The sequence below is a fragment of the Meleagris gallopavo genome, chromosome 2 (assembly GCF_000146605.3).
Source record: "Meleagris gallopavo isolate NT-WF06-2002-E0010 breed Aviagen turkey brand Nicholas breeding stock chromosome 2, Turkey_5.1, whole genome shotgun sequence".
Lineage (NCBI taxonomy): Eukaryota > Metazoa > Chordata > Aves > Galliformes > Phasianidae > Meleagris > Meleagris gallopavo.
The window spans coordinates 11,762,113-11,789,459 of NC_015012.2; the positions used below are offsets into that span (position 1 = coordinate 11,762,113).

The following is a 27,347-nucleotide window of genomic DNA, read 5'->3' on the forward strand; positions in this document are numbered from 1 at the left end:
AAAATCAAACCAAAGCTGATAAGCAATTTATGGTCAATGCCTGCATGTTTCATAAAGCTTACTCCATAATATTCAGCCGAGGTCGTATGTCCAAGAGGTAGCAGAGTCAATAGCATCATTTCCTGCTCTTCTGTCACCTGTTGTCTTGTATACTTGGCTGCCAACGTTCAGTTGCTAGATGTACACCAGCGGACAGTAAGAGAATGGAGAGAGTACATGCAGCCAAAATTCGAGAGCGTGCCAAAGATAAAAACAAACAAAAAAACAAAATACCTCACCTGCCCACAACACACACCCAGCTACAGCGTATCCAGCTCTACTCATGTAGAGCAGAAATGCTTTTCAGCAACACCAGCCTTTAGCATCCCATTTGCTAAGCTTCCTTTGCAGAAGTGAAAGCACATCACATAGAGAACAACAAAGCTTCCTAGAAAACATAGTTTTAGGAGATATGTGCACGTACAATCTCTTCATATACAAACCCTGTCTTCTTAAGTCTCTTTATAGATTCCACTGGATGAACAAACTGAACTGATAGGCTGTTGAATCATACCAGAGAATAGAAATAAATGAAGCTCCACAAAGGAATACTCAGTCCACAATTAGGTGCTCCCACAATGCAGAAGGTTTCCGCTCCTACTGATTAGATACTCTAGATAAGGTTGCTTTAATTATATTACCTCACATTTAAAAAGCATTTGCTGTAACACCTTTGCTAGGCTCTCATTCCCACTCATGCTCCCACCAATTTACAATGCCTTTGCAAGACAAAATGGGCATTAAAGTGAATGCAAAAACACACCTGTACTGAATTTCAGATCAACACAGGAGGTTTTAACAATGAGAAATCAGATTTCAAATTTTTATGTGACATTAGAAAACACATCAATTGTGAAAACAGAAAAGCCTGTATTTTCCTTAAAAATGTTCACATGGAAACTGTCTTAACTGTTAAACAGTTCACCATTGCTTATACTGCACAATGTATGAAAAAAATATATATATATTCCGTAGCCTGTGCAACAAACAGTTTGATAAGGGAACAGAGAAAAAAGCAAGCTAAACCAACACAATAAAAGAGATGATGTAAAAATCTCTTAAGGTTTCTTTCAGACCCATCAAAATATCTTGCAAATGCCTATCTACAATTCTTAAAAACCAGATGTGTTTACACAAAAGCAGGCCATAAATGTCTACGTGGAAAAAGACAGCTTTTCAATCATAAAGACCCAGGTAATTGAGATAGGGTTGTATGTGCAAGTATTTTTCTTTTTTCCTACAAATTATAAATATATTATCCAGTCCAATTAAAAACAACACTATACCAAATTAGAGATTTCAGCCTGTTAAGTTCCAGCACAATCACAAGCAAATGCCATACCAATGTTTGATATGAATCCTTCATTCTCAGATTTAGGACAGAACAGTCAGAACTACTTCTTGAAAGGGAAGATAGTTACCAGCCTCAACCTTAGCATACTTAAGTTCTAGGTGTATCAAATCATGAGCTTCCCTTAATATATCTGCCTTTCCAAGAAGGAATTAAATGGCTTAATGGATTAAATGTAGGAATCAATGTGCAGGAAACCGTATTTTAAAAAATATTTAATGACACTTGGTTTTCAAATAGTTTCAGAAACAGTTTGGAAAGATCAGCTAAGTACCAAGATGAGGCAGACACACCTAATTTGCTGGAAAGGACCTCCTGAATACAAAGAGCCAGCTGTTCAGCATAAATAAATTCAAACCAAACAAGCCACAAATACTTTAACAGCCAGGTTACTTAGCTTTTCTCCTCCCATACAGTATAAATGAAAGACATGGTGGTTTTGTAAAGGCTAAAATCTCCAACCAAGAGAAGGAGCAAGAAGAAAACGACTGAATGAATTCTGTCAGACTGAGCTCAAACTTGTCAGTAGCTGACCAACAGGAGCCATATATAAACATCTGACCATCCACCACTTGATTTAATGTGGTATGTGAGGCAGTGCTTCCTTCACCCATTTATAAAAACACTCATTGCAAAGCAAGTATAAATGGTTGAATTCCTCCACAAACAAAAGGCTTGGGAAAAGGACTTTGCAGATCTTGAAAATTAGTCTATATCAGCACAAGAACTACCTGTAATGTCTACAGCACCTTTGAAGATACAATCCCAACTGCTAACCCCAGACTGCAAAAGAGCTTATAATGATCTTGTTTACACTTGAGATTCTCAGTCTTCTACAAATCAAACAGCAAAAAGTGCAATTAGAAGTCTATTTACTCAAGTTAGTTGCTGCTTCTCACTGTAATGTTTAATATGAAAAGAAAAAACAACAGTTCAAAATATAAGCAACTGAAAAGTAGTATGCGTCATTAATAAACAACATTCCATATCTCTCACTTTGCTGTCTAGTTATTTTGTGTAAAACAAAAGGAGTCGCATCACTCCACATACTGTAACTTTCAAAACTTGGCAGAGCAACTATTGCACATTGTGTTTCAGATTCAATAACTCAGTACATGCTTCAAAGATCTGGCAGCAGTTCTTCTAGAAGTTATTTCCTACTTTTCTAGTTTGTGCAGTATGTTTAGAAAATTTACACTTAGTACATTAGGAGGATGTATACAGAGAAGGAAAAATGATAACCTCAATAATTATAAAAGAAATTTTGAATGTAAATTTGATTTGTCACAGATATTTCTACTGCCTGTCAGGAATCATTCTAATGAAGAACAGCATATGCAATCTTCTCAGACTTCTGTTTTCATAGGTATTGGGATAAAAAATGATTTGCTGTAGTAAACAACAGCCAATAGCGTAGCGTCCATAACAAACACACAAGAAAATTCCCTGTTACCTAACATAATACTTGTTTAAAGAGTAACAGAGCTAGGACAGGTAAGAAAACTAGAACAAAAGTAGGTTCTGGCAAATCCACAGCTTGATGGGGAGTTTTGTTTTTTTTATTAGAATCTGTTTACTTGAACACTCAACCAAACATCTCTCTTTTAAAGCAGACCAGAAATGTAAGTACAGAAAACATCCCTGCAAAATTTTTCATAGCTTTGGGATTTAAAGAAGTTGGAAACACAGGAAAGGGGAAAAAAATTCCTTTCCAAATGCAATACATTTTTTGGCAGTAATTTAGTAATTTTTATGTTCCACCAAAAATCAGTGCATTCAGCTTCAGGTCTCACTTTTTTTTATTTTTATTTATTTATTTATTTATTTTACACAATATAAGAATATATATTAGTTTAAAAGAAAATACCTACTGGGCAATCATCTTGGAGTATCAATAGTAGGGTTTGGCAGGCAGTTCCAGTAGAAGAGAGCAGAGTAATGAATAAAACATTTTATCCAAACTCATACATACACATGACCTGTTGCTTCCTCTCCCACAACATATTTCCTATATCTGACAGTTTTATTATTGTATTACCTGCTTTTCCTATCATGCTTTATTTTGCAGTTCTCTCCATAGTTTCCAGATTGTTCTGCCTATTTTTTAGCCCACCATTTATTTTTCATACACTTCGTTTGAGTTGAGTACAGTGCCAAAAATCCCACTGACCTAACAGCAAAGCCATCCCTTGGAATCATCACTACCACCTCTGTCCTCACCACAACTGTCCTTCAGTTTTCATGGAGCCATGCCACCCAGTTTTAGGTTAAGAAACTGGAAAGGGAATAATTTTCTCTACTTCTTTGTACTCTTCCCTCTCAATTTCCAGAGGCATACTCCTGTCAGTTAGTTTGAGCAAATGACCAGAAGTCAATTCAAATCACTATCAAACAAGCAACAGCAAAAAATCAGTACGAAAAGAAGTTCCAAAAACACTGAAGTCAGTGTTTGTAAGCTGAGACTATAGAGCAAATTTATTATTTTTTAAAACAAAAACTCCACTTTCTTCAGATTTCACTGAGGCTTAGCAACATGGGCTGATATTTTGTCTCCCTTTCAGATTGGGTTCTCTCACTCACTGTAGTTTTTCCCACATTGCCCACTTACACATAAAAGATAAGCTCTTTGCATTTCTTAATGGAACAATGTGCTAGTGTTGGGCACTGATGAAATCTAAATTTTGAATTAAATAACAGAATAGCTTAGTTCTTTATCTAGCAGTCCCATATCTTTCTAAAAACAGTATGTACTCTTCTTCCAGAAGAATAAGAAGGAAAAATAGAGGGAAAAGCTTTACAAAGCAGCCAAATAAAGAGATATCCAAAGATAAGAAAACAACTGTTCTCAGCCCAAGACAACTGGTAACTCAGTTTACTTACCACACATCCTCGTATACACACACACACACACATATATATATATATTCTTGTTGGAAATGGTATGCACTTATATATATATATATATATATATATATAAGTGCATACCATTTCCAACAAGAATAAGGCATGCAGGAACACTTGGGAATAAAAAGCCTTTATCATCATTCAGTGTCTGACCTTTCCCAGTAAACTATGGACACAGATATACAGACTAGATCAGACCCAAGGCCCACCTACTACAGCACTGTCTGGGATGCCAGCACCAGATGCTTTAGATGCAGGCACAGGAATCTCACAGTAGGCAGTTATTGGATAATCTGCCCTCGCACATTAGACTCATGCTGATGATTGCTAGTTTGTCCTATGGAATGAAAAATAAGTTAATTATTCCGACCAAATTTTTTTTATTGAGTTATAATTAATATACAGTTATCAAACAATAAAACAATAAAGAGCCAAGAACTCTATTATCATTTCTGTTGCATCAGAATGTCTGAAGATTCCAGCATGTTTAAGATAGACCTACCACGAAACAACGGGATATACGCAGCTCCCATCTTAGAAAGCCATGAATAGTTCTGAGGCAGTTATCCGGTAAACTTCAAGACTTGTCTAGAAATCCATTAGTCAGTCATTCACTATCTGCCATTCTGACAGCACAAATGGAAAGAGTCATCTAAAAAAATAACCCTTTAGGATTTTAGTTAGCAAGTCCAATTTTTGGTCAGATCTGTTATCTAATCCACTAGTCACTTACATAGGTTGTAGATGTAAACACATATCCTGTGACAAGAAATCAGAGGTTGGCAGTGAGAATGGGAACTGTTTCCTAGAGGGAAGCTGACAACTGATGTACTAACTACAACCATAGATGATCTAGGTGCTTTTGTCACCACTTGCCTTTTAGCTCTCTTCCCTTCTTCTAAACCGCTAACCTTTCTCAGCTGAAAACTCTCCTAAGAACATATTTCCTGCTCCTCCCAGGCTCACCTTTTCCAAAAGGGTGTACTCACCACTAGATTTTGCTGCAATTAAACAGAACAGTCTATCAAAGGAAAGTATGGAGAACACATGATCACCAAGCAGCAAAGAAGATTTGGAAAACAATGCTTCGTCTGGATGCAGCAAGCTTCAGTTATTTTTCTTCTTCCTCTCTATTTTTGTATTATGTTGTTGACTCCAAGTTTTAATGACAAGATATTTTAAGCACTCCTGACTTAGAAACATGCTAGAAATAAGATAATTTTTACTAAAAAAAAAAAAGTACTATCTGAAGGGAAACTTACTTACTCCACATAAGTAAGCTAAGCATGTTGCTTACAAACAACAAATAACTTTTCAGACTTAACAAAGTACAGTTTCCAGAAGCCAAAGATAACAAGCATATAGAATATGATGGACTATAGGATTCAATGGACTTGATTAAGAGAACAGAAGTAAAATAAACAGATAGAATAGTTGCTACACGTCCAAACTCAGCTCAAATGGAAAATACCCCCAGAAATATCTTTACTGATGTGCTTTTCACAGACTGTAAGAAGATATTCAGAGGAGAAAGTCTAAAACTAAAACTAAGTTTAAAAGCTTATTTATTTATTTATTTATTTTTGAGAGTAGCAAACCCAGCAAGTTTCACTGGGCTCAAACAAGGCAGCAATTTCTCTTTCCTTGTCTTTAAATTTAAAGCATAACTTCCATTTGGGGAATGGTTACCGTGACCTATCTAATGATCTGGAAGCAAATACTTCAGGACTAAAATCCACCACATAGTTTTCATACCAGCACCACGGATCAATCTGAGTTTCTGGAGCTCCATGTTGGCATATGAAAAACAAGCACAAAATATTTCTGTGATGGTAGCAAAAAGATTACATGGATAGAAGTTAATCAGAATTTGGATTTTTCAAGTAAAGAAAGTAAACAGTGCAATTTAAGAAATTATAGCATGCAGTTCTTAGAAGTATGTTGGCGTGAGCAGCATCACATTAACAGTTGTTTGTGTTTGCACTTGCAATACTTTCACAGCTACAGTAAGATGTCTGCAGCTATGTGCCAGTATTTTGGAGGCCCTAGAAAGTGAATGAGTTTGTCATCCAGAATTATGAAGTACTCCAACTGTTAAAGTAAAAACAGTTGTTGCTTCAGCTACAAGGATAAGAGTACACATACTCTGTTAAGCTTTAGTACCCTTAAGAACCTAGGTTTTAGAAGAGCCAGAAGACTGTCTACTATTTTATTAGCACAATAGGAAAACTTTAGCAACTGGATGACTAAGTTAATGATTTTGAATACAAGACAAACTTGAGTCATTTTGCTACCCTCTATGAACCTTGAGGTTCAGGTGCTCTTCTTTCCTCACTCTGCCAGTGTAGATCAGAGCATACAGAACCTCTGTGAACTTGTTTCAATCTTTCACATACAGCAGGATGGACAAACACTGTTTACAAGCCCTAGAGAGACACAGTTGAGAGGATAATTATCTATGCCACAAGAACTTCTAGCCTGAAGGAGCCTGCTCTTAATATTCCTGCCTTTCACGATTCTAGTCAATACACCATTAGGTGTTCACAAACTCTGGGCTGAGGATCCACTTATTCAATAATCTCTCTAAATCACATGAATGGACAGCATTTTAGTAGTGAGAATCTTCATTGTCTTTTACAATTCAAGTTATCTCTGCTAATGGCTTTAAATTGCATCTTTCTCTTCCCCATTCAGAAAGATTTCAGCTTTTTCAAAGCAGGAGGTGGGTAAGACATCAGTTTGAGAAAAACATTAGTATTTCTAGAGTGTAGTCACACTCAGTTATTGCCTGCCTCTGGGGTGAACAGCCAGTGACAACTCCACCAAGATGCTAATTCCTAAGCAGAATACTCCACTCCAAAAACCTGAGCTGTATCTCAATCATGGAATGAGGACTTTTCTTCTATATTCCATGTAAATACAAAAGTGATTTTTTTAGTCATTAAGTATACAATCACATAAAAAGTATTAACAGACAGGATGCAATTGGCTCTTTACTGAAGACAAGATACAAAGAAAATAATCACTTAGTTGTTGATAATGAGGTTGGGGTGAATATTCTCAACTCTGTATCTGACAGAGACTGTCATACAAATGCTGACACAAGAACATTGATAATTTTTTGAAAAATACACAAAAATGCCTTCACTCAACAAAGAGTTCTGCACTTCAAACCCATAAATATACTATCATTATCTCATTTCATCTCCATAAAAATCAATGACAGTGTGATGATGAATAAAATTGCAGAATATCCTGAGCTGAAGGAGAATCATAAGGATCATCACGACCAACCTTTGGCTCCGCACAGCACTATCCAAAACTCAAACTTTATTTCTGAGACTGTTGTCCAAATGTTTCTTGAACTGCAGCAAGCTCAGTGCTATGATCAGTGTATTTTATTTTATTTTTTATTTTTTAAACTATTGCTCTGGTTAGGAACACCCACTGAATACTATGCCCAGCTTCATGTTACAGAGATTCATAGAATGGTTTGAGTAAAAAGGGACATCTGAATGTCATCTAATCCAACTCTCCTTGATTGAGCAGGGATACCTACAGCTTGATTAAGCTGCTCAGAGCCCATCCAGCCTGACCTTGAATGTCCCCCAGGATGAGGCATCCACCACCTATCTGGGCAACATGTTCCAGTGCCTCACCACAGTTGTTTTTTTGTTTTTTCTTTTTTTTCTCCTTGTATCAAACCTAAATCTCCTCTGTTTTAGTTTGAAACCATTTCTCAGCAGATCCTGCTAAAAAGTCCATCCCCTTCTTTCTTAGAGTTCCTCTTTACATCTTGAAAGGTCACTAAGGTCTCCCTGTAGCTTCCTCTTTTCCAGGCTTGTACTGATAACAGAGGTTGCCATGACCCAGGCGCGCCTGGATTTGTTGAACCTCATGAGGTTCACCTACACCTAGTGCTTGAGCCTGCCTCTTAGTAAAGAGTTTTTATCTCAACCCACAAGTTCTATTTTGTTTTTTTTTTCCCCCTTCTCCCTCCCAACCTTTCCCCCTGATGCTCTCCTCCATCCCAACTGGGAGTGAGAAAAGAGTTGTCTGGTGATTAGCTGCCTGCTGGATTAAACTACAGTTTAAGGCATATATAAAACTACAGTCAGGCTAAAGTATGTATGAAGTGAACACAACATGTTGTGCAGGTGATCCAGTCCCAAGTGTTTAAAAAATAAAAAAAACTTTTTTCCAAATCTGAGATAAGAAGAAATGGCTACAACCGCAGAGACTACAACACATTCATTGCCTTTGCAGCTGTTTTATGAATGGCTCCACATAAGTACAGAAGTTTAGTCAGGCTTACACATGAAAGAAAGGTTAGTTTATTGCTTACCCTTTTACAGAATATTAGGCTACTACAAAAAGATAAAGCCACCGAGAACCTAGAATACCGTCGGCTGTCTGTGGCACTGATCATCCTCACATACACACACACACCTCTCTTACTGTCAGTATATCTGGTTTTCAAGAGAGATCAGCATTCTCTGCAGTTGTAGACTTGTGACCTCAATTCCTAACAAAGCCTATCCCCAACACGAAACTAAACTGTTGTTCTTTCAGATTACTTCCTGATTCTATTAGAACTACCCATACAGCACCAAAACATTAAACAATATTTTAAAACTTGAAGTTCTATAGTTGATTAAAATGTTAACACAATTTAAAAAACACTTACTTCTTGAAGATCAGAAATTACTCCGTAGAAATTTCCATTGCAGAGAATCACTTTCTTCCCCTAAAAATAAATGAGACTTAATTGTACAAGCTATTACTTAGTTAATGAAACACAGTAAGCTACTTCAAGACCTTTCTCTACTAGAAATAATTTCTTGTTATGGATCAGAGTACGCACATTATTGGACATGCGGACAACAGCCACTTAACAAGCAAAACAGATTTACAGAAATTACAACTAAGTGGGAAAATGTATTCAAAAATCAAGTTAAATCCACATTTTGATAAGAATTCTACGCATTAGAAAACATTTTGAAAGGAAGAAGTGCTCATTTTTGCAAACAACATTAACCGTACAAGATCCTATTGAGAACTCCTGTACATTAGAACAGAAGCTTTTTTTTTTTCCCTTTCATTAACTTCATGTTTTTTCCTTTAAAGTAAAATAAATTGAAGCCTAGAATTGAGAGGATCCAGTAGGCATATAGTCAAGATTAGAGCTGATCTGATATCCTTTAAATTTGATTAAGCATAGACAAGTGAAATAAAAACAAAAATGCATGCATGTGTATGTGTGTGCATACACAGACACCCCAACAATATCAGAAACAGAGAGGCTTCTGGGAACCAAAAATCTCAGCCAATACAGTTCCAGTGCATGCTGAGAGTCCAGCACTTGCCTCAAAAAGTTGGTGCATAAAACGCTCCAAGTATCATATTAGGCACTGAAAGCTACAGCAATCATAATTACAGCAACAAGAATAGCAGAAGAACGTAGTTTCTTGTTATGCTGAAGTCTTCTGACATTGCCAAAAAAAGAAATCTATTAAAACAGACAATTGCCAGACATTTTGTTCTTATTAAATATTAACATTACACTTTTCTAAGGAAAGAGTGCATTGTGGTGTTTTTCTGTTCTTTAAAGCCCCAAGCTCTCCTTTTTTTGCTAGTGCACTTCAATTCTGGCTTAAGCAGCTCCTAACTACACAGGATGTATCCACCATCTCACAATTACACATAAAGTGACCTTTTATTTCTAGGGTCAACTGAAGTCAGATTAGTGCTAGTATAAATTCATTACTCAAAACATGTTACTGTTAGGAAAACAAATCATAAAAATATTTTCAGGCATACAAACTATGAGTTTTCAATGCAAGATGCATGTTGGATATCCTTGTCCTGCAGTTTGTGGCCAAATTTGAGCTTAGTTATATGAGTGTAAAATCTAGCACAGCTTCACTGAAATCAATATCATCAGACCACACCTAAAGCACACAGCAGAAACAGAAGCTGTTTCTCAACTATTTTTAATCATTTACAGCTTTTAGGACAGAATTACCACAGGGTTCTGAAATGTCTTATGTTCAGTATAAATGGATTAGTACAGTCTCAAAATTAAATGATAAAAATCAGCTTCTCTTCGGTTATGCAAATATTGAAGATCCTTTGCTTTTCATCAGTTAAGTATCTCTTCATAGTCTTGTGTTCAAAATTTCCAGTGGTCTTATACTAAGTCTCCACATTTCTTGACAGAAATACGGAAACTTCGGTTGCACAGGGAGAAATGCAGAGCAATCCTTAATTCAGACTAATTTAACTGCTAGAAGTGAAACAGTCCTGCAGCCTCAAGTTTATCTTCCATTTCACAACAGGGTGTAAAGCCAAAAAGGAAAAAAAAAAAAAGAGACAGACCTAACATTCCTAATATTTTCATTTCTTTTTTGTCCCAATAAACAACAATACTAAAGAAGACATAAGCAAGTTGGTCTTTAATACCTGGATACGTCCTTTTTGCAGAGAATGAATGATTTTATGTTCCTAACTTCTTGAATACTTCACCAGACAGGTATCACAGACCTCAAGTGCAACTGAACATCAATACAGTTGCTGAGGTCTATAACAGATTAAAATAATTATCTTTTTTCTTTGCACATTACAGGTAAGGCTTAAATCAGATTTTGGCCCTGGAGTCTACAGAACCCTGGGGACTCAGATCGCTGCTAAGGGTCCACAAAGAGCTGCTCAGAAAATTAAGGGAAACAAGATAGTATTTTCCATTCTGAAATATAATTAAATGGTCCAACCTTAGCAACTCAGTAATTGCGCCCATCACAAATTATAAGCAGAATCTCTCTCATAAAATAGCCATCCAATTATTTGTATTTTGATAGTTTTCTCTCTTCCTTCTTTCTTAACTAAAGGTGTCCTCATAGATATTGTGCTTGTCAGTGGACCAAGCCTTACAGCAAAAAGATAAACTTTTTTGATAACTTTGGTCTCTTTGGTCACTATAGGAAAAGAAACTGGCAACCCAGCTTTCACTGTGAATGTACAAATACATTTTTTGGGTGAATCAGAATTGCTAAGACTAAAAAACCCTACATAGTCACAGAAGAACAGTTTCTTCCAGGAGGAAAATAATCTGCCTTCCTTGTGGATAAAGGAACCAGGCAACTCCAGCAGTAATGGTATATGCCGAATTCAATAGATTAGTATTCAAAATAAGATTCTAGCATAAATCAAGAGCAGCTCCTAGTTTATAGTGCAGAAACTTGCTACTCTCATCAGTCCATCTGTGTATGTGAAATACAAGATGAAATTGAACCACTGAAAGCAAACCAATTTGTTTTCAAAATTGTTTAGAAAACACAGCCATAACACTTCATAGTTTTGCACAGCGCAGGTGACGCAGTCTGGGTAAGTGAGCTGAGTCTTGCTCCTGTGCACATCTGAAGACATCAGCGTGTGCTGGTGTGGTTATTACTTTTTTTTTTTTTTATAAATAGCCCTAAAGTCTACACTGCAGCATTCACCAAAAAATTCTATCCCTAACGGAATGCCAAGCAACCCAAAAATCACTGTCAAGATCTCTCTGAAAACCTGTTAATGCCAGATCTCAGCCACTGGGATCACACCTCTTCACTTATGTGCCATGAACATCAAATACAGTTTTAAGTTTTCCTACTGAAGTGCCACAAACACTAAGACAGACAAAGCTTTTACACAGTCCTGAACTACTATTCAGAAAGGTAAGATTTGTTTTTTGACTGGTCTTCTGGACCATTCTCTCAGCTTAAATGCAAAGTACAACTTGGCAAAATTGCCACACAGTGGGGAGAGATGAGCATACTTTAGTTTTTCCCTTGCAGATTTCTAGAGAATTCAGTTTGCAAAATCTCCAGCTAAATTGTGATAGTTCATCATCGTGAGGGACAACTTTCCTTGAGACTCCATTTGCCAGCAGATCCCATATGTCTACTTCATAGCTATTACAGAAGAAAACAATGTTGTCAGCAATGATATAAGGTTTCTTTCTTACCCATCGTTACCTGAAAAGATCAAGGAGAATGATGTGACAGTAACACACTGCTGGAAACTCCTGCAGTTTCCCACCTAAGAACATTTAGCTAGGGATTGAAGAGAACTTGCTTTTATTGCCCGCTGGGAGACTGAAACTTTACAACTCCAATAAGGACCTCTAGCCCGACTCTAATTAAAAGCAGTGTAATATTACCCAATTTAGAAAAGACCATTAAAATCTTAATTTAACCACGATGATTCTAGTGCATGAATGCATCCTACTCTAAAATAGTCATTACCTACAAAACCTTCACTCATTTTTGTGCCAAAAAGAATCTTCAACCATAGTTTATGTGCTGGTTAATTACTGTTAAACACATTTATTTATTTTAAATTTCACAGACCTACATTCCCTATGCAACAACATGTACACGTAATTCCTGAAGAAGTTTGTTTTTTTGCAATATTTTTTTTCAGGATCTGCAAATAAGTAATAATAATAAAAAAAAGCAGAGAGTGCCAGCTGATACACACTTTTGGGCAGGAAACCATACCAAAGTACTGTTATGTCAGCCCTTTGCCTCCCAGCAGCAAACAAGAGGGTTGCCAGGTCCTCTCTTCAATGGAGCAAACTGTTCTAGCAAAGCTATTGTACTGAATTGTTCATTCTCGCCTGAAGCCTTTAAGAAACCTCAGCTCCTTCCTGGAGTGGAACCTTGCCAGGGACATCAGTCTGGTGCTGGCGACACACTCTACACACAATTTGGTGGCTTCCTGCTCAAAGCATTACATAATTTGAGCCCCTGGCATATCTTTCTGGAACATTTCACATACTAATCCAGAAGATCAGTAGCCTTTTCAATTACCAGATAACTCCATACCTTTTCTTCACTGATACTGACCTGGATAGCACTGGCTGTAGGGCCTGAAGCTGCCTATTCCCAAGTAAATGAAAACTGGACATTATGATTCACTGACACAGATAAAAGCAACAGCTAAACAAAGATTCATTTGTTAATAATTTTTAACACAAAGATAAAATAATTTCATCCATTCCCGCCATAGGAATGCCACAACAGAAAATCCAATACAGAACAAGTAAGGACAGTTGCATTTAGCTTCACTGAATTAAGTCAGAAACTTATTAAACAAAGCAGACAACCTGTTGCTGTGTTTTGTGTGATACACAGTAAATACTAGTCCCACATCTGGCTCCAGCCATGCACTCATGAGTTAAGAGAATTCTCAACTCAGCAGCTGGGTACGTATAGTTGAGAAACAGGAGAGCTGCTCTGGCAGTAATGCTTCCTGTTTTATTATGGTGGCCTATGACATCAAAGGCAGATGTTGGTGTAGATGTTGGCAGTAGAGGTTGTACCTCCCTACCAGTGCTGTTACATTTAACTGCGGTCTGGCAGATGGCAGCTGAGGGGCAGTCTGACAAAATGGCATCTGAAACAGAAATGTGTATGAAACAGATGTGTATCACTGAATTCCTCCAAGCAGAAAAATGGCATCCATTGACACTCAGCAATGTTTGCTGAATGTTTAGAGAGATGTCAGTGGATGTGGGCATAGCGAGGCAGTGTGTCGTTTTCTTCAGCACTGGTGAAAGTTAGTGCAAATTTTTATGAGTGCAGCATGCAGGCTGTTGTTTGTGAAAATGCAAAGCTAATGGTGGTCACTACACTACATCTGTTTTGCAGATGACAATTTGCTCTATCAATTATTGTTATTGTGCTCTTCCTATGTCGTAGTTTCCATGGAAATAAGTAGAAGGCATTACTTTTGGATAGAACTATGTATAACTACTTGGTGCTTGCTGAGCAATATTCAGCAGAATGTATTCCTAAAACAGGCAGACCACCTCCACAGGAACTCCGAAAAAAAAAAAACTGACAGAAATCATATTTTATGAAAAACATATTAATTAATAAGTTAGGTAAGCTCTCAAAAATTATTTGTATGCAAAACAAATCTTCAGACAATTTCATACAGTGACTGAGTTATACCTATCTGATAAAACCACATCATCTAAACCAAGCGAAGAACAGCAGTGTTTGCAGTGCAAACTAGATACCACAAACTCTTATCAGTACGCAAATGTAATAAGCCTAAGAAAGAATCTGCAATTTCAATCTCAGAATTTGAGGGTATCCTGAAGTTCCTGCATGTATTTTAACCTGTGCCTCTAGAGGATATTTCGTTCTCAAAAATGCAAACGCTATTTTTACAGTCACCTACAGTAATTCTCTGGAACCAAAATCCCGCTGCAGTTCTGAGAGGTTTTTGATCTATGAAATCACTCACTGCACATGAAAGCAATAACAATTCAAAACTTCACTTATAGCACTGCAAAGAATCCAGCTCAATTAGATGCGAATGTTTTTATTCTCCATTGGCCAATGATGTCAATTATTTTCACAAAAATAATCTTCTGACTAGGAGCAACTAAGATTCCTTAACATATCTAAAGAAAACATAAATGAAGGGACAATCCCAGACTCCAACTTGCAGCCCAGGCAGTTGACGCAGGCACCATGAAACTAGCAGTAGGCAGGAAGAAAGCAAGAGAACAGATGCTCCTTTCAGGCCAGGCAGGAAAGCCATCAGCTCTTTAAATCACTACAATCACCTCAGTATGAGCACAAAAATCCTAATGAAGCTCATTCATTTTTTTGGGGGGGGTGGATCCCTGTGTGCCAGAAACTGAAAGTTCATTTCATCTTAGTCATGTTTCAAAATGCAGACCGACAGCTCCAACATTGCATATTTTGATCTATGTTTTTATTATCACAATCCTTGACAACATTAAGAGAAAAAGATTAAGCAGCAGTACTTTTCCCGCTGAATATTTACTGAGATAACTATGTATCAGTTATAATACTAGGTAAGTTGCATAGTGCAAAACAACACTGAGTGGGCATGCCATTTTATTCAAGCCTTTTTGTTCCATAACACACTGGAAAGTCCATAGCTGACCATATCAGGCTAAGATAATCCAGTAAAGTTTAATCATAGCAAACTCTTTCAAGTGAACCAAATAGATGTTCTCAGTTTTTAAGTAAAGTCTCTTTTTTGGCAGTCATTAACTCACATTTCTCCCTCCTTGCTTTTAAACTACTTCAGAGAACATTATTTATTACTAAAGCCACCTGTGCCTCTGGAAAATGCTCCCTTCCATACTTTTCTTCCTTCCTACTGGGCTACACATTGAAGAGACAGCAATATATTCAAGACAATTTTTATTCTAATGGATGTTGCACCACAATAAAACTGTTTTGCTACAAGTTCAAGAAGAAGGTGGTGGAAAGAAGCTTACATAATAAGAAATCATCAACAAAAGCAACAGAGGGTGGTAAATTACAGAACAGACATTTAATTTCTTAAAAATATATCTTCCTTTTCTCACTTTGCTTTCCAATTTGTTTTAATTCCACAGGAAAATCAGACTGGCAGTCACTTCACAATGCACTGCAAGGCCTAAGTGCCAGCAGCTTTTCTTGTCTTAACAAAACATACCAAGCTGAAATTAAATTACAGCTGGCTTAAACTCGCTTATTTTACTGCTACCCACCTAACGCACATATGCAGTTCAAAGTAAACATGTTTAGTCATTGAATAATATGAAGTATAAAAGAAAAATTTTCACTGGAATAAACTGAGAGATGCATTTCAAAACAACTTTGATTACTATCTCCAAATCTGGTTGCAACCAGCTAGCTAAAAGTGGCACAATTGTGATGGAAATAGCATGATATTTCAGTGCAAGAAAGTAAATAATTTCTACCAGATACTAGCACAGGAGCTGAAAACCACCCAAGAAAGCCATTTGCATTATCAGTTTGCATTGTTCTGCCATTGCGTTTTGACACTGAGTTTAAACATTAAACTGCTGGTACAATGCCTTTTTTCTTTCCATCTTATGCACTTTCTTGAGGGAAAAATCTGATATGGTTGGCCGGATTTCCTATCCACTAATATCTGCCAAGCAGAAAACTGGGAGACATCTGTTTGATTTTGTTTGTCCAGCAAGCTGATCAAAGCATTACACACCTGCAAGAGAGGTTTACAGAGCCTTGCTGTGCAAATACCCGGAGCCCTGTGCTGCAGGCTTTATTCAAACCAGTCTCTGATGTTGGAAGCCAGCACCAATTGTGTTAAGTTGCCCAAAATAAAAACCTGCACTTAAAAACAAACCAATAACTTAGCTTTCAGTCAAGTAGGACTACAATTATAACATGCAGTTCTCGTTTTTAGTCTAATTGTTTAATAGTTCAATTAGAATTGATGAACACTTAAGTTCTGTTGCCTCTATCCTAGAAGAAGCATTCTGCTCAAAGCTCCTCCTTTACCCATGTTATAAGTTCATCCAGGGAAACAGCATTTTCAACATGTACACAATACCTAAGAAGTGTTTCCAGAACCGCCATTAGATCTGAGTGGTGCACAACTACAGAGTGACCAAAATAATTAAATACAGCTCAAACATCTTTCTAGATGTATGTTAGGAATATTTGATAGCAATTTCTACCTTATCTCTTCTATTGCTTTCCATCCAACTACGCTGTTGGAATTTGCTTTTGTTGCTTTTTACAGAACTAGAAAGAGGGAGAAAATAGAACCAAAACAAGACAGATAAATGATTTTAAAACTGACAGGGATGTTCTTTGGCAGACCTGATGTGTGCAACTGCTTCAGCACACTGTTTGAAAAACAAAACTAAGCCATATATATGGTTTTGACTTGAGACTGTCCCTTTAAGAAAGCTTTGCTGATTCAGACTATGGCTGTACAGTTCCAAGAGGGGTGGGGGGGTGATGGAGCTCCTGAGGTATACTCTAACTTACAAGGTTTACATAGAAATACCTAGAAATAACACCAAAATGCACATTTACATTTTCTGCTGTAAGACTATTGCCATGAAGGTTGTAAGGGAACAGACTGCTTGAGAGTTTTCTATACCAGACTATAGTTCTAAAACTGAAAAGAATGGAACCTTGCTACTGCTGGGCTATAAATCAGAACTGGATCTGTTCCATAACAGAAGTATTAAAGACAATGGCCTCTAGTACTGTATGACATGTCAGTCTAAGCAGTCTGAGCAATGCTTTACTTCATATATTAAGCTGTACTCCTGGGAGTATGTTCTGGTATAGTATGTACATGCCCCTGATTTACTACATTCTTATTTGCAAGCCAAGGTCAAGTAGTAATTTACCAGAATCCCTACTGGTAACAGACAAGAAGCTGCAAGCTTCTGTAAGCCCTCTTTATTACACTAAAAGACAAAATAAAAATAAAGAAAAAAAACAACTCAAGATTTGGAATATAAAAGATACCAAACTGTCCTAGTCATTCTGAAAGCCGCTTTATACCTTTAGATGCTTCAACATGTTGAACCAAACAACACAGATATCCCTTCTTTCAACTTACATACAAAAGTGTTGTGCATATATTCCAATTAGAAACAGTGTGCTGCAGAGTATTACCTCATCTGAAGCATTGATGAATAGTCACCAATCAGGTCAAAAGAGAAAAAAAATGAACTGCAATAAATGCTGTAAAATAAATAATGCAAGCATAGTCCCTGCCCCAGAAACCTTGCAATTTAGGGCATGAATAAAGAATTCTTAAGGGATCATACCAAATCTACCATTCCTGAATTCTGAGTTTTACATTGTGACTGTACATGAGCTCACACTTTAAGGACTTTAACTGAAAGTATTTACACATTTTTCTCAGGTGCTCTGTAGAAGGTTGGTGTGCGTCTGATTATGAACTTTCTTGTCAGGCACTGCCACAACAGATGAGAAAGGCACTGTAAAATTATCATAATCAGGCCAGAAGTGGCAGTTTGTGTAGAAGGCTAAGGGTCATACTGCATGTAACCCAAATCCTGACCTGAAACACAAATAAATCCAATTATAAAAATTCTCACCACAGCCAGATCTGCTTACGTCCAACAGACATGGGAAGAAAATGCGGGGCAAGACTTCATAATCAACAAACAGCAAAGAGACTGCCTTCAAGATAGACCTCATCCTTCCCCTACCAAAGAAGTTCAGATAGTGAAGTAACTTTCAGTCTAGTTCTAGTCAGTAACGTGGGCCTTGAGCCAACTTAATTCCTTTAGAAGGAATAATTTGAGCCTCCTTGTATGTATACCCAATAGGAAATTGTCAAATTCAGTTCTAAAACCAAATGTAGAACTTCAGCTGCAAAATGGACAGAGATGTAGTTATAGCTCAAGTTCTGAAGAGCTGGACTTGTGCAGTTGCAGCATGCAGTACTTGGTTCAGTTTTATTTCAGTTTTATTATTGGAGGGAGGCATGCCTCCCTCCAATTCTTGAGGGTAAACCCAACTGAGATGCCAGGAAAGCTTTACGGGTGGAAGGAGGTGCTGCCCTCCAAGATAGATGCAGGAATATTATCACCATTTTTTCTTATTATACGTACTGTGGTTCTTTCCAGATTTTGTCTCTCTCTTTTGTCAAATCTAATGTCAAGAATGAAGAAAAAAAACAAACATAAAAAAAGAAGCTACTAATTTACATGCTAGATTGAACAGCCTTTTCATTCTCTCTCTCTCTCTCCCTCTCTCCCACTTTGATTCTGAGAGTTATTAAGCTAGTGACTAACTTTTTTAGAGGCAGTGAGTAGACTGGTACAAAATAGCAATAACAACAATATTCATACAGCATTTCAAAGTACTGAGGAGACAAGTTTCACCCAAGCTTCACTAATACCTAGCAAGGCAACAAAGTCTCTAAATACGAGAAACCACAAGGAGAAAACATTTGCTCTACCTTTAGCCAGGCCAAAACACAGCCCTGACGGCAAAGCAATGCCAGCTGCACTGAGCTAGACACGGCCTACACAGCTGCTTATTTGATCAAGCCCAAAAAAGAATGAAGGCAATTAACACTAAAATTTATATACCCTGCTTCTCAGGAGCTCTTCGAAGAACATAATTCCACCAACCCTTATCTCATGGGCTCTCCCAGAATTAGCTGCACTGTGAGCAGAACAAATCACATCTACAGTGATGTACTCCTCATGTGGTAATTTTATCCATCATTTTCTCTTTTAACAATGAGAAATAGACCACTACGCAAACTAATACTTCTGGCCTATCAATCTTGCAGATGCAGAAACTTGTAACAGCTTTTTGAAAGGCACCTTAGATAAGGTGCAAAGTGAATTCGAGCTCAATATAAGACTCAAATTGACTTCGGTTACGTGCTCGTTACAGCCACACTTTGACAACAGACACTGCTGAACATGAAGAACAACTTTTGTTAAGGTTTCATTTCAGTCATTAAGAAACACACTGGTTACCAGTTGATCGCAGAACACCTGGGTAAACAAAACAGTCCCAAAGCCTTCAAACAGTCTGATGTTTAAATCCTGGAAAGTGATAATAGTTTGGAGACGCGGAAGTGAAAAAGGATCTGCCTAGTTTCACCTGAAATCTTTAAAGAATTCTCATACGTAATTTAAAATTAACTGAGAATTATCATCAAATTTTGCAAAAGGAAAAAGACAGCTAGGAATTTACATTTATTTCATGCACAGAGAAGCATCTGCTTTTTGCTGAATACAGTTGATTTCTTCTCTATTGGGGGATTTCATGTTGTGGCTTATGAAATTAAGTAGTATTATCAAGAAAGCCTCTATAATTTAAATTACCAATCAGTTTTAAGGAAATATATATATATATATATATATATACGTGTGTGTGTGCGTGTGTGTTACACAACAAATACCACAGCATCTACAATTTAACACCATTTAGATATATAGTTTCATAACTCAGGGAAAAAAAAAAAAAATCAAACATAAAACCCTGACATCTTGCTCTGCTAATTACTACCTCTAACATTTTGAAAAAACACTTTCTGCAGTTTTTTCAGATGAAGTGGGCAAGCCAACACCTTAACGATCCACACTGTGGTAAAAATTTCTAATCACTTATGGAAGACTTTATTGTGCATAACTTCAAATGCTGCAGAAAGCCAGGAATGATTCATTTACTTGTCACTCTGTATTAAGAGAGCAGGAAATTAAAAAATAAAAAAAAAAAAGATCATCCCAGAACTAAGACTGCAAAAATCTAACAATTTTACATGACTGAAAAATCTCCTATATTTTCTTTTTACTGACTGTGTTCTGTAAACAAACAAACAACCCCTCCAAGCCTATTCTATTTTAAAAAGCAAAGAATGTAAGTTACATGAAAACAGTAAATATTCTCACACTAAATTACAGTAGTACGGAGGAAACTTCTCAGAACAACTGAACACAGCAGTGTAATTCTATCTGCCATTTCTGCCCTTGAATTTCAAGATCTGTTTTCCATTTTTCAAGAGTCTTAAAGTATCTTAAAGAAATCTCCGCATTGCTCAGCATTTGAATCACGGAAAACTACTCACCAAATTTATCATTTGATGATCCAAAATCACCTAAAGAACTACCTGTATCTCTTTACGCATAATTTCAGACCAACTTAATAGATGTTTTTCACAGAGCAAGCAAGCAGCTGAGACTGGAATTATATCTCTGCTTTCACAATATTCATTCTCAATTGTTTTACTGTGGGGAGGTGATGAGGTTATACCAGAAGCAAGTAGTGCCTCATCAAGGATGAAACAGAAGCAAAAGTGGTGAAGATTACAGTGAACATTTATATACTTTTTATTTAGTTATGCTTGCCTAAATCAGGTATGTACTTCTTGACAGACTGATTCAATTGAATTAGCTTTGAAAATTGAAGAGCTACAATAATTGTAATAAAAAAAAAGTCTGTAGCTAAACAGTTTTGTTGGATTTTTGTTGGTTTTAGATTAACTTACTTCACACCAAGTAACAGCTATTCATGTAAGTACTGCTTTCATCTCAAAGGAGTTCTAAAATACAAGAAAAGTTTACAAAACAAATATGTTTGTATAGCAAAGAATCCCTGCAAACAAACTTCTGATTTCTCAACAATTGGGACTGCATTTACATGTAAAGTTGTTAGTAACAAAGGCATGAGGATCTAGGCAAAACTTGGAAACCACTATTTGCCTAGCTTTTTCAAAATAAAATAACCAAGGGAAAAAAAAAAACAACCAACTGAGTAAGTGCTCCATCAACATAATCAAAAAACACTACTGTCACGAGACTACAATTTAGTGAAAAGAACAGCACTGAAACACGAAAATGACTAGCTGATAAAGATTTGTAATGAGCTATGATTCCCCTATCAACTGCAATTTGCACTGCAGACTTCATTAATACAAATTCTCCTAAATGAACTTGAACAGACTAGCAAAAATACCTTCCATACCATTTGAATAAAAACAGCAACACTCTATTTCTCCTCAGTAGAGTTCATACAGCTCAAGACAGAAACAAAACCAAAAAGCAGAAGACTGATACTGCTGTTTCTTTTTCCGATCCAAGCACCAATTCATATTTACTACCAGCTCACTGAAGACAACAAAATTATTATTAGCTGTCTTTCTTTTTCAAAATAAATGCAACCAACAGGTAAGTACACAAAAGAGACATTTGGGCTTCTCGAACTCCTCTGTAAACAACCCAGGCATCCATTCACAAAAGTAGCAGCAACCAAGGTCATCAACATTACATCAACATTTTAATTGGATACGCCTCAGAGAGAGTTAGGTACCATATGCTTCTTCCAAGGTGTGAGTCTTCGTTAATTTAACAAGGGATGAGATGGCAATAACTCCCATGAGAACAGTGCAAATACTTCTTCCATTACCTGACACAAAGGCTAATTTAGCTCTAAGACATTTTCTTGTATAAAGACACACACATGAAATGGCACACAGTTACAAACCACTTTTAAATGACGTCAGGTTAACCTTAAGCCCTCATTAGGACATGTCAAAGAAGACCATTTTATCAGCATGTGTCAGCCAGGTTCAGCATATCTGCAGATTCCAGTATGTTCAATCTGTGTAGAAGGGGCAGCGGGCAGGAAGAAAGAAAAAAAAAAAACACTGGGCCAAATGTATATAATGCTTTAGGACACAGTCATGTAGATAAGAAACTACCTGAGGTTAGCAGTGTTAGACTAACAATATAAGAAAAGGCAAACTTTGCAACTAAAAAGCTGTCCATTTAGTTCTGACCGAGGCAAAGCTTTTCCCTCAGAAATTACTTCTGCTCCCTACCACCTACCATACTCATGGGTCAATAAAAAGCTTGTGCATTTCATAGCTGAAAAATTGCATCAGACTCTAACAGATATTGCCAGATATGAAGGATTTGGAAGCAATCGCTATACAGGTTGAATGGAGGCAGAAAGATTACAAAAGCAACAGATTCTCCACAGGATGAAGACAAAGGGCTAGCTCTCTAGTTTTAGAGCAAGCAGAAGAGCCTTTTGGACAACAGCTGTAGCAGGGCAACCCTAAAAGAGAATATGGCACCACATCTCTACAGGACAATGAGAAGGATGTGAATCTCACTCCCATTCAGACTGCCCTGTTTGAGCCCTCAGTTACTTTCATAGGTTGCATCTCTCCTCTTTCAGACAGAGGCACACAGACCTTCTGCTTCAGCATAGGAATTCACCAATCAAGGCAGACAGCTGCATCATGTGAGTGATAGCACGCAGGCTGAGGGGAATTTCCAAGAGTTCCCCTGCACCTGCAGCATACACAGATGCAGAAGATTTCCAGTGTGAAAATCACAGGCTGAGTGGTGATGTTGAAGCAGTCACATTAGGCTGTAACTAACAGTTCTTATACCAGACTGCAGCACCTCATTTGCAAGCTGCTCTGATAAACCTGCAATCACATTCCATCTTCCCTTGTTATTTAGTATATGACAATTATTCCTGGGCATATTTTGCTAGAGAAGTGGTACACAAATAGCAAACTGCACAACCAGAAAGAAGTAATTGCTCAGTCTATTATTTGCTGATGTCAGACATGCAGTACAATCCTCTGCATCCAGCAGAAAGCCCAGTTAATCTGTGCCAGTCCTCAAGTGTTACTTCTGAAGGAAAATTAAGAAAAAAACAGTAAATCATCAGACACCTCCTGTCTACCTCACAGACACGGCTTAGGTACAAAACACAGTCCATTTCATCACCAGACTGTGCCACAACCTCTCCCTTAATGTAATTCTGCTTCACTATCATCTCTGCAAACAAACCTACCACAAATTGATGCCCTTTCTCCAGCAAGGCTTTTTCTTTCCTGATCAGGACCATTCATAGGAAAGATTATACCAGTTCTGTTTGGTTCAATAAATCAGTCCAGACACAGTAACCACTCCATGGCTCCATGTCGTACTTCCCATTAAGTCGTCCATCTTCTATTTCCACTAACTCTTCTGGAAAGAATTCTGGATTAAAGTTACATGCCCTAATCATGTCTGTGTAAAGAAGAAAACAACTTGCATTAAGGTATCAACATCAAAATATGGTTTATATGTATATATATATGTATATATTATACTCTAATTTATATATTTCAAAACAAATGGGTTCTTATCATAGTTACCAACTCCATTTTCTATGCCACCTTTCAGCAGCTACAACAGCCATGTAGGTGTTTAAAGGCAGCAATAGATACAAGCATCTTGGATCCAGAATATAGCCTCAACTAAGGGAAAACTAGGAAAGATCTGTACATGCAGTGAGTTTAGTACATGCAGCAACATGTATAATGAACATCACCATCTGGTAGGAAAACCAAAACACAGACATTAGATATGTGGTAATTTCAAGCATAGGAAAGAAGAGGAAGAGAGAGGAGAAAAAGGGAACAGAAAACCTTTTACAGTTCAGAATGAAGCCTAGAAGATCAAGGAGGAAAAGCCATCACTTTGTCATGAGAAGTTCTTTTATCCAGCCTATCTTGTTTAAACCACAGCCAATATTTCACTGACATTTTTCACAAAATGTTCTTCACAGGATCATGGAAACTTTAGATCACTGGAATCCAAGAGATGCTTTTTATTAACCTTTTAAGTACTTTCTCAATTTGCCCCCTTTATTTGTCACTAGCCTCCTCACTGATCACTTCCAATTTGCAAGTGCATGCTCAAGTTCAAGTAGGTTTCCTTTTCTAGCAGTACCTATCTACATCTTCCAGAACAGTGTGCGCTGTAATACCTTTCTCATACCAGTTTCCTACTTAATCAAATATACAAATATTTCTCAGTTGAATATATATTTTCTCTCCAATGCAGATAGAAAAGCATTTTATGCAACTCTGACAGGTGAATTACATCCATACCCTTGTTCTCTCCATATTTTCATATCATATCACAAAGAAATTCAAGCACCAAAGATCTAGATTACAGCATTTCACAGAATTAAGAAATCTATCAGTATAACATCTGACAAGGAAACGCAAATTTAATCTGAGCAGTCACTCATGAACCGAGAGCCTACACCTTTACATAACTTCTCATCCCCTTCTGAAGTTATCAACTGCGAGGTCAGCTTGCATAGAAAGTCACAACTTGGGAGACCTCAAATCAACTTCTTCAGAAATAAGAGGGCAGAGGTGTGTGGTTGTGCAGCTATTTTACCAGAATTGATTTCCATATGTCCACAGTCTGCACAACAGACCACATTCCAAACAGACTGCCTCACCTCAGCTGCTTAGAGTTCCAAGTTGTCATTACTCATTAAGAAATAAGCTCTTGTCTTGAGAAAAGAACAAGCCCTTTATTCTCCAAGGGTAGAGTTGCATCACCATTATGGTAAGATAATAGCTTCCACACAAATGAAATTCAAGGCCAAAACTTGATCTATATGACAGCAATCACATTCTTAATTCGAGTTTCCATCATTTCTTACTGTAACAGGTAGAAGAAAGAGGAGAGATGTAATATCAAACTGCCTGGTTGTGGAGTAGAATTTCAACCAGAAAGCACACAGCAACTGCAGAAAGTCTGATAAATCAGATTTAGTCAAATTTATCTACTTATTCAATAAGTTGGTCTCTACAAGAGGATAAATGAGATCTTTCCATCCCCATACCTATGGGTTTTGTGATCTCTGGTGCTCTACAACCAGTTCATAGACATTGGTGGGATAGGATCAAGTCTGAACTGAACACCGGTTGCTAGCAATGGGAGAGTGGAAAGCAACAGAGGTGTCAAAGCAATGGCCTAACTAGTAACAGAAGCTTAAGCCATTAAAGAGCCAAGTGGATTTACTATACAGAAACCATATCTTTCCTTCTTCAGGAGCAGTTAGATTACATTACAGCAGCCTACCCTTTCATTGACACCTGCGCTTCTCCCTGGTTCCCTCCCACTGAAAAGACTGACTGATGTTTCTTAGAACTCCAAAGGTGAAACAAAGCATTAAAAACATTGGCAAATACCATTCATGAAAACCTAGTAACAAGGCAAACAGGCCAGTATGACTTCACAACAATTTGCCTAAAGGCTGGGCTCTTTAGCAGAAAGGTAGAGAGAACTTTGTTTCACTCTTCTCCAGAAGGCAAGAAGCTTTTGCTGTTGCCTGGGTGCAGCTTTAACGAGTTCTTCATTGAGCGGATGCTACCTAGATGTTGCACCATCCTATTAACAGCAGTAACAGCCTAATGGACAATGTCTCCTATAGACAAACTGACAAAAGAAACCACAGTGCCTCACCACCTTACATAAGCTGATGTAGGTCTTCAGAAGTAGAGAATGTAAGTACCGGTTTTACTCCAAGATCCCAGCAGGATCTTTACAGGGACAAGATCAACAAGTCATTATCCAGAAGGGTGCTGAATAAAATCTCTGAAGCCATAACAGTGCTGCACTATTTCTTTGCCTCATATAAGTTACTCCATGCCCTCAAAACTACAGTTTGGGCATTACTGCTGTGAGAACAGCTGGTGAAATGGCGGTTCTGATACTTCTAAAGTTGCATCTCTGCTCTAAGCACTACAAGATAAGTAAAGTATGTCCTTGTCAAACATGGAAGTTACTAATAGGCATAGTAAGTTAATTCCAAAATGGATGGGAAAGTGTTGTGTTACAGTTTTACAAGTGGCTTTATCCATAGCTAGGAAATTTCCAGAAATCATTGAGGTGGATAAGAAACAGTGAAACAGATTTTTATAGCTTACTATTCACTGGGTGAGGCCATAAGCAAAGCAGGTTAACGTCAAAGCACAGTGCTTCTTGTATTTATACCTTGGACATCCCATACATTTAAAATCACTACAAATCAGATCTTTGTTACACACAGCAAAGTCAAGTCTACAGATAGTCTGTTGGGCTTTTTTTTGTGTTGAGAGACTGCTCTCAAAGCCTGAATAACATTTATCTGAGCCTTTGACGTATACACAAGTCATTTTCATGTGGCAAATGGTACACAAACATCTCTCAAATTCTAAACAGCACAATTAAAAAAAAAAAAAGAATCAACCTTGAAAACACACCACCACAAAGCTTTCAAAGAGTTAATAATTTACATCACAAATATCTCCACATGCAAACTCTGATGACATCCAAGAGCACTCCCAAAACTGAATGTATAAAACATCTTGCAAAATTAGTAAATGAAATCAAGCTATCAAATTTGCAATATTTGAAGTGGCACAATATACCTAGTTATTAGAGAATGGAAATAAGCCCAGGCTTAGCCACACTAAAATAACGCTTATGCAACCTTTCATAATGATTTCCTCACCAACAACCAACCAGAGATTTTTAATGGAAATTTTTACTTGCAAAGTATTCTACAATAGTTTTCTAAATCTAACAGGATCGATGATTTCCTCAATAGTTTTAATCTTCTCCAAAAAGGAATGATGTATCAATTTTCATAACTAGTCACTCTTAGGTAAAATCCCTGGATTAAGTTTTTGTTCTTGTTTTTAGTGCTCTGATAATCATTCCTGTCCCTTTCTCTCTTTCTACTGGAAAAGGGATTAATTCAATTTTCAAGAAAATCTAAGAACAGCATTCTCAGACTTGATTCTTCTTCAAATTATGAACAGGAAGGAATAGCAACTGAGCTGCTATAACCACTGAGGAAAGGTAAACCACTAAACAATGCAAGGCAACCACTAAAAGTGACAAGGTTAA

The 27,347-nt window shown here is 37.2% G+C and overlaps 1 protein-coding gene across 1 annotated transcript in view; it reads right to left on the reverse strand.

Annotated features, from left to right (window-relative positions):
• Nucleotides 1-27,347, reverse strand: part of LOC100548128 (1-phosphatidylinositol 4,5-bisphosphate phosphodiesterase beta-1-like) — a 383,894-nt gene that overhangs the window by 254,903 nt on the left and 101,644 nt on the right. The window contains 1 exon segment of the mRNA XM_031552677.1: nucleotides 12,111-12,246. Within this exon segment, the coding sequence (XP_031408537.1) occupies nucleotides 12,111-12,246 (136 nt within the window).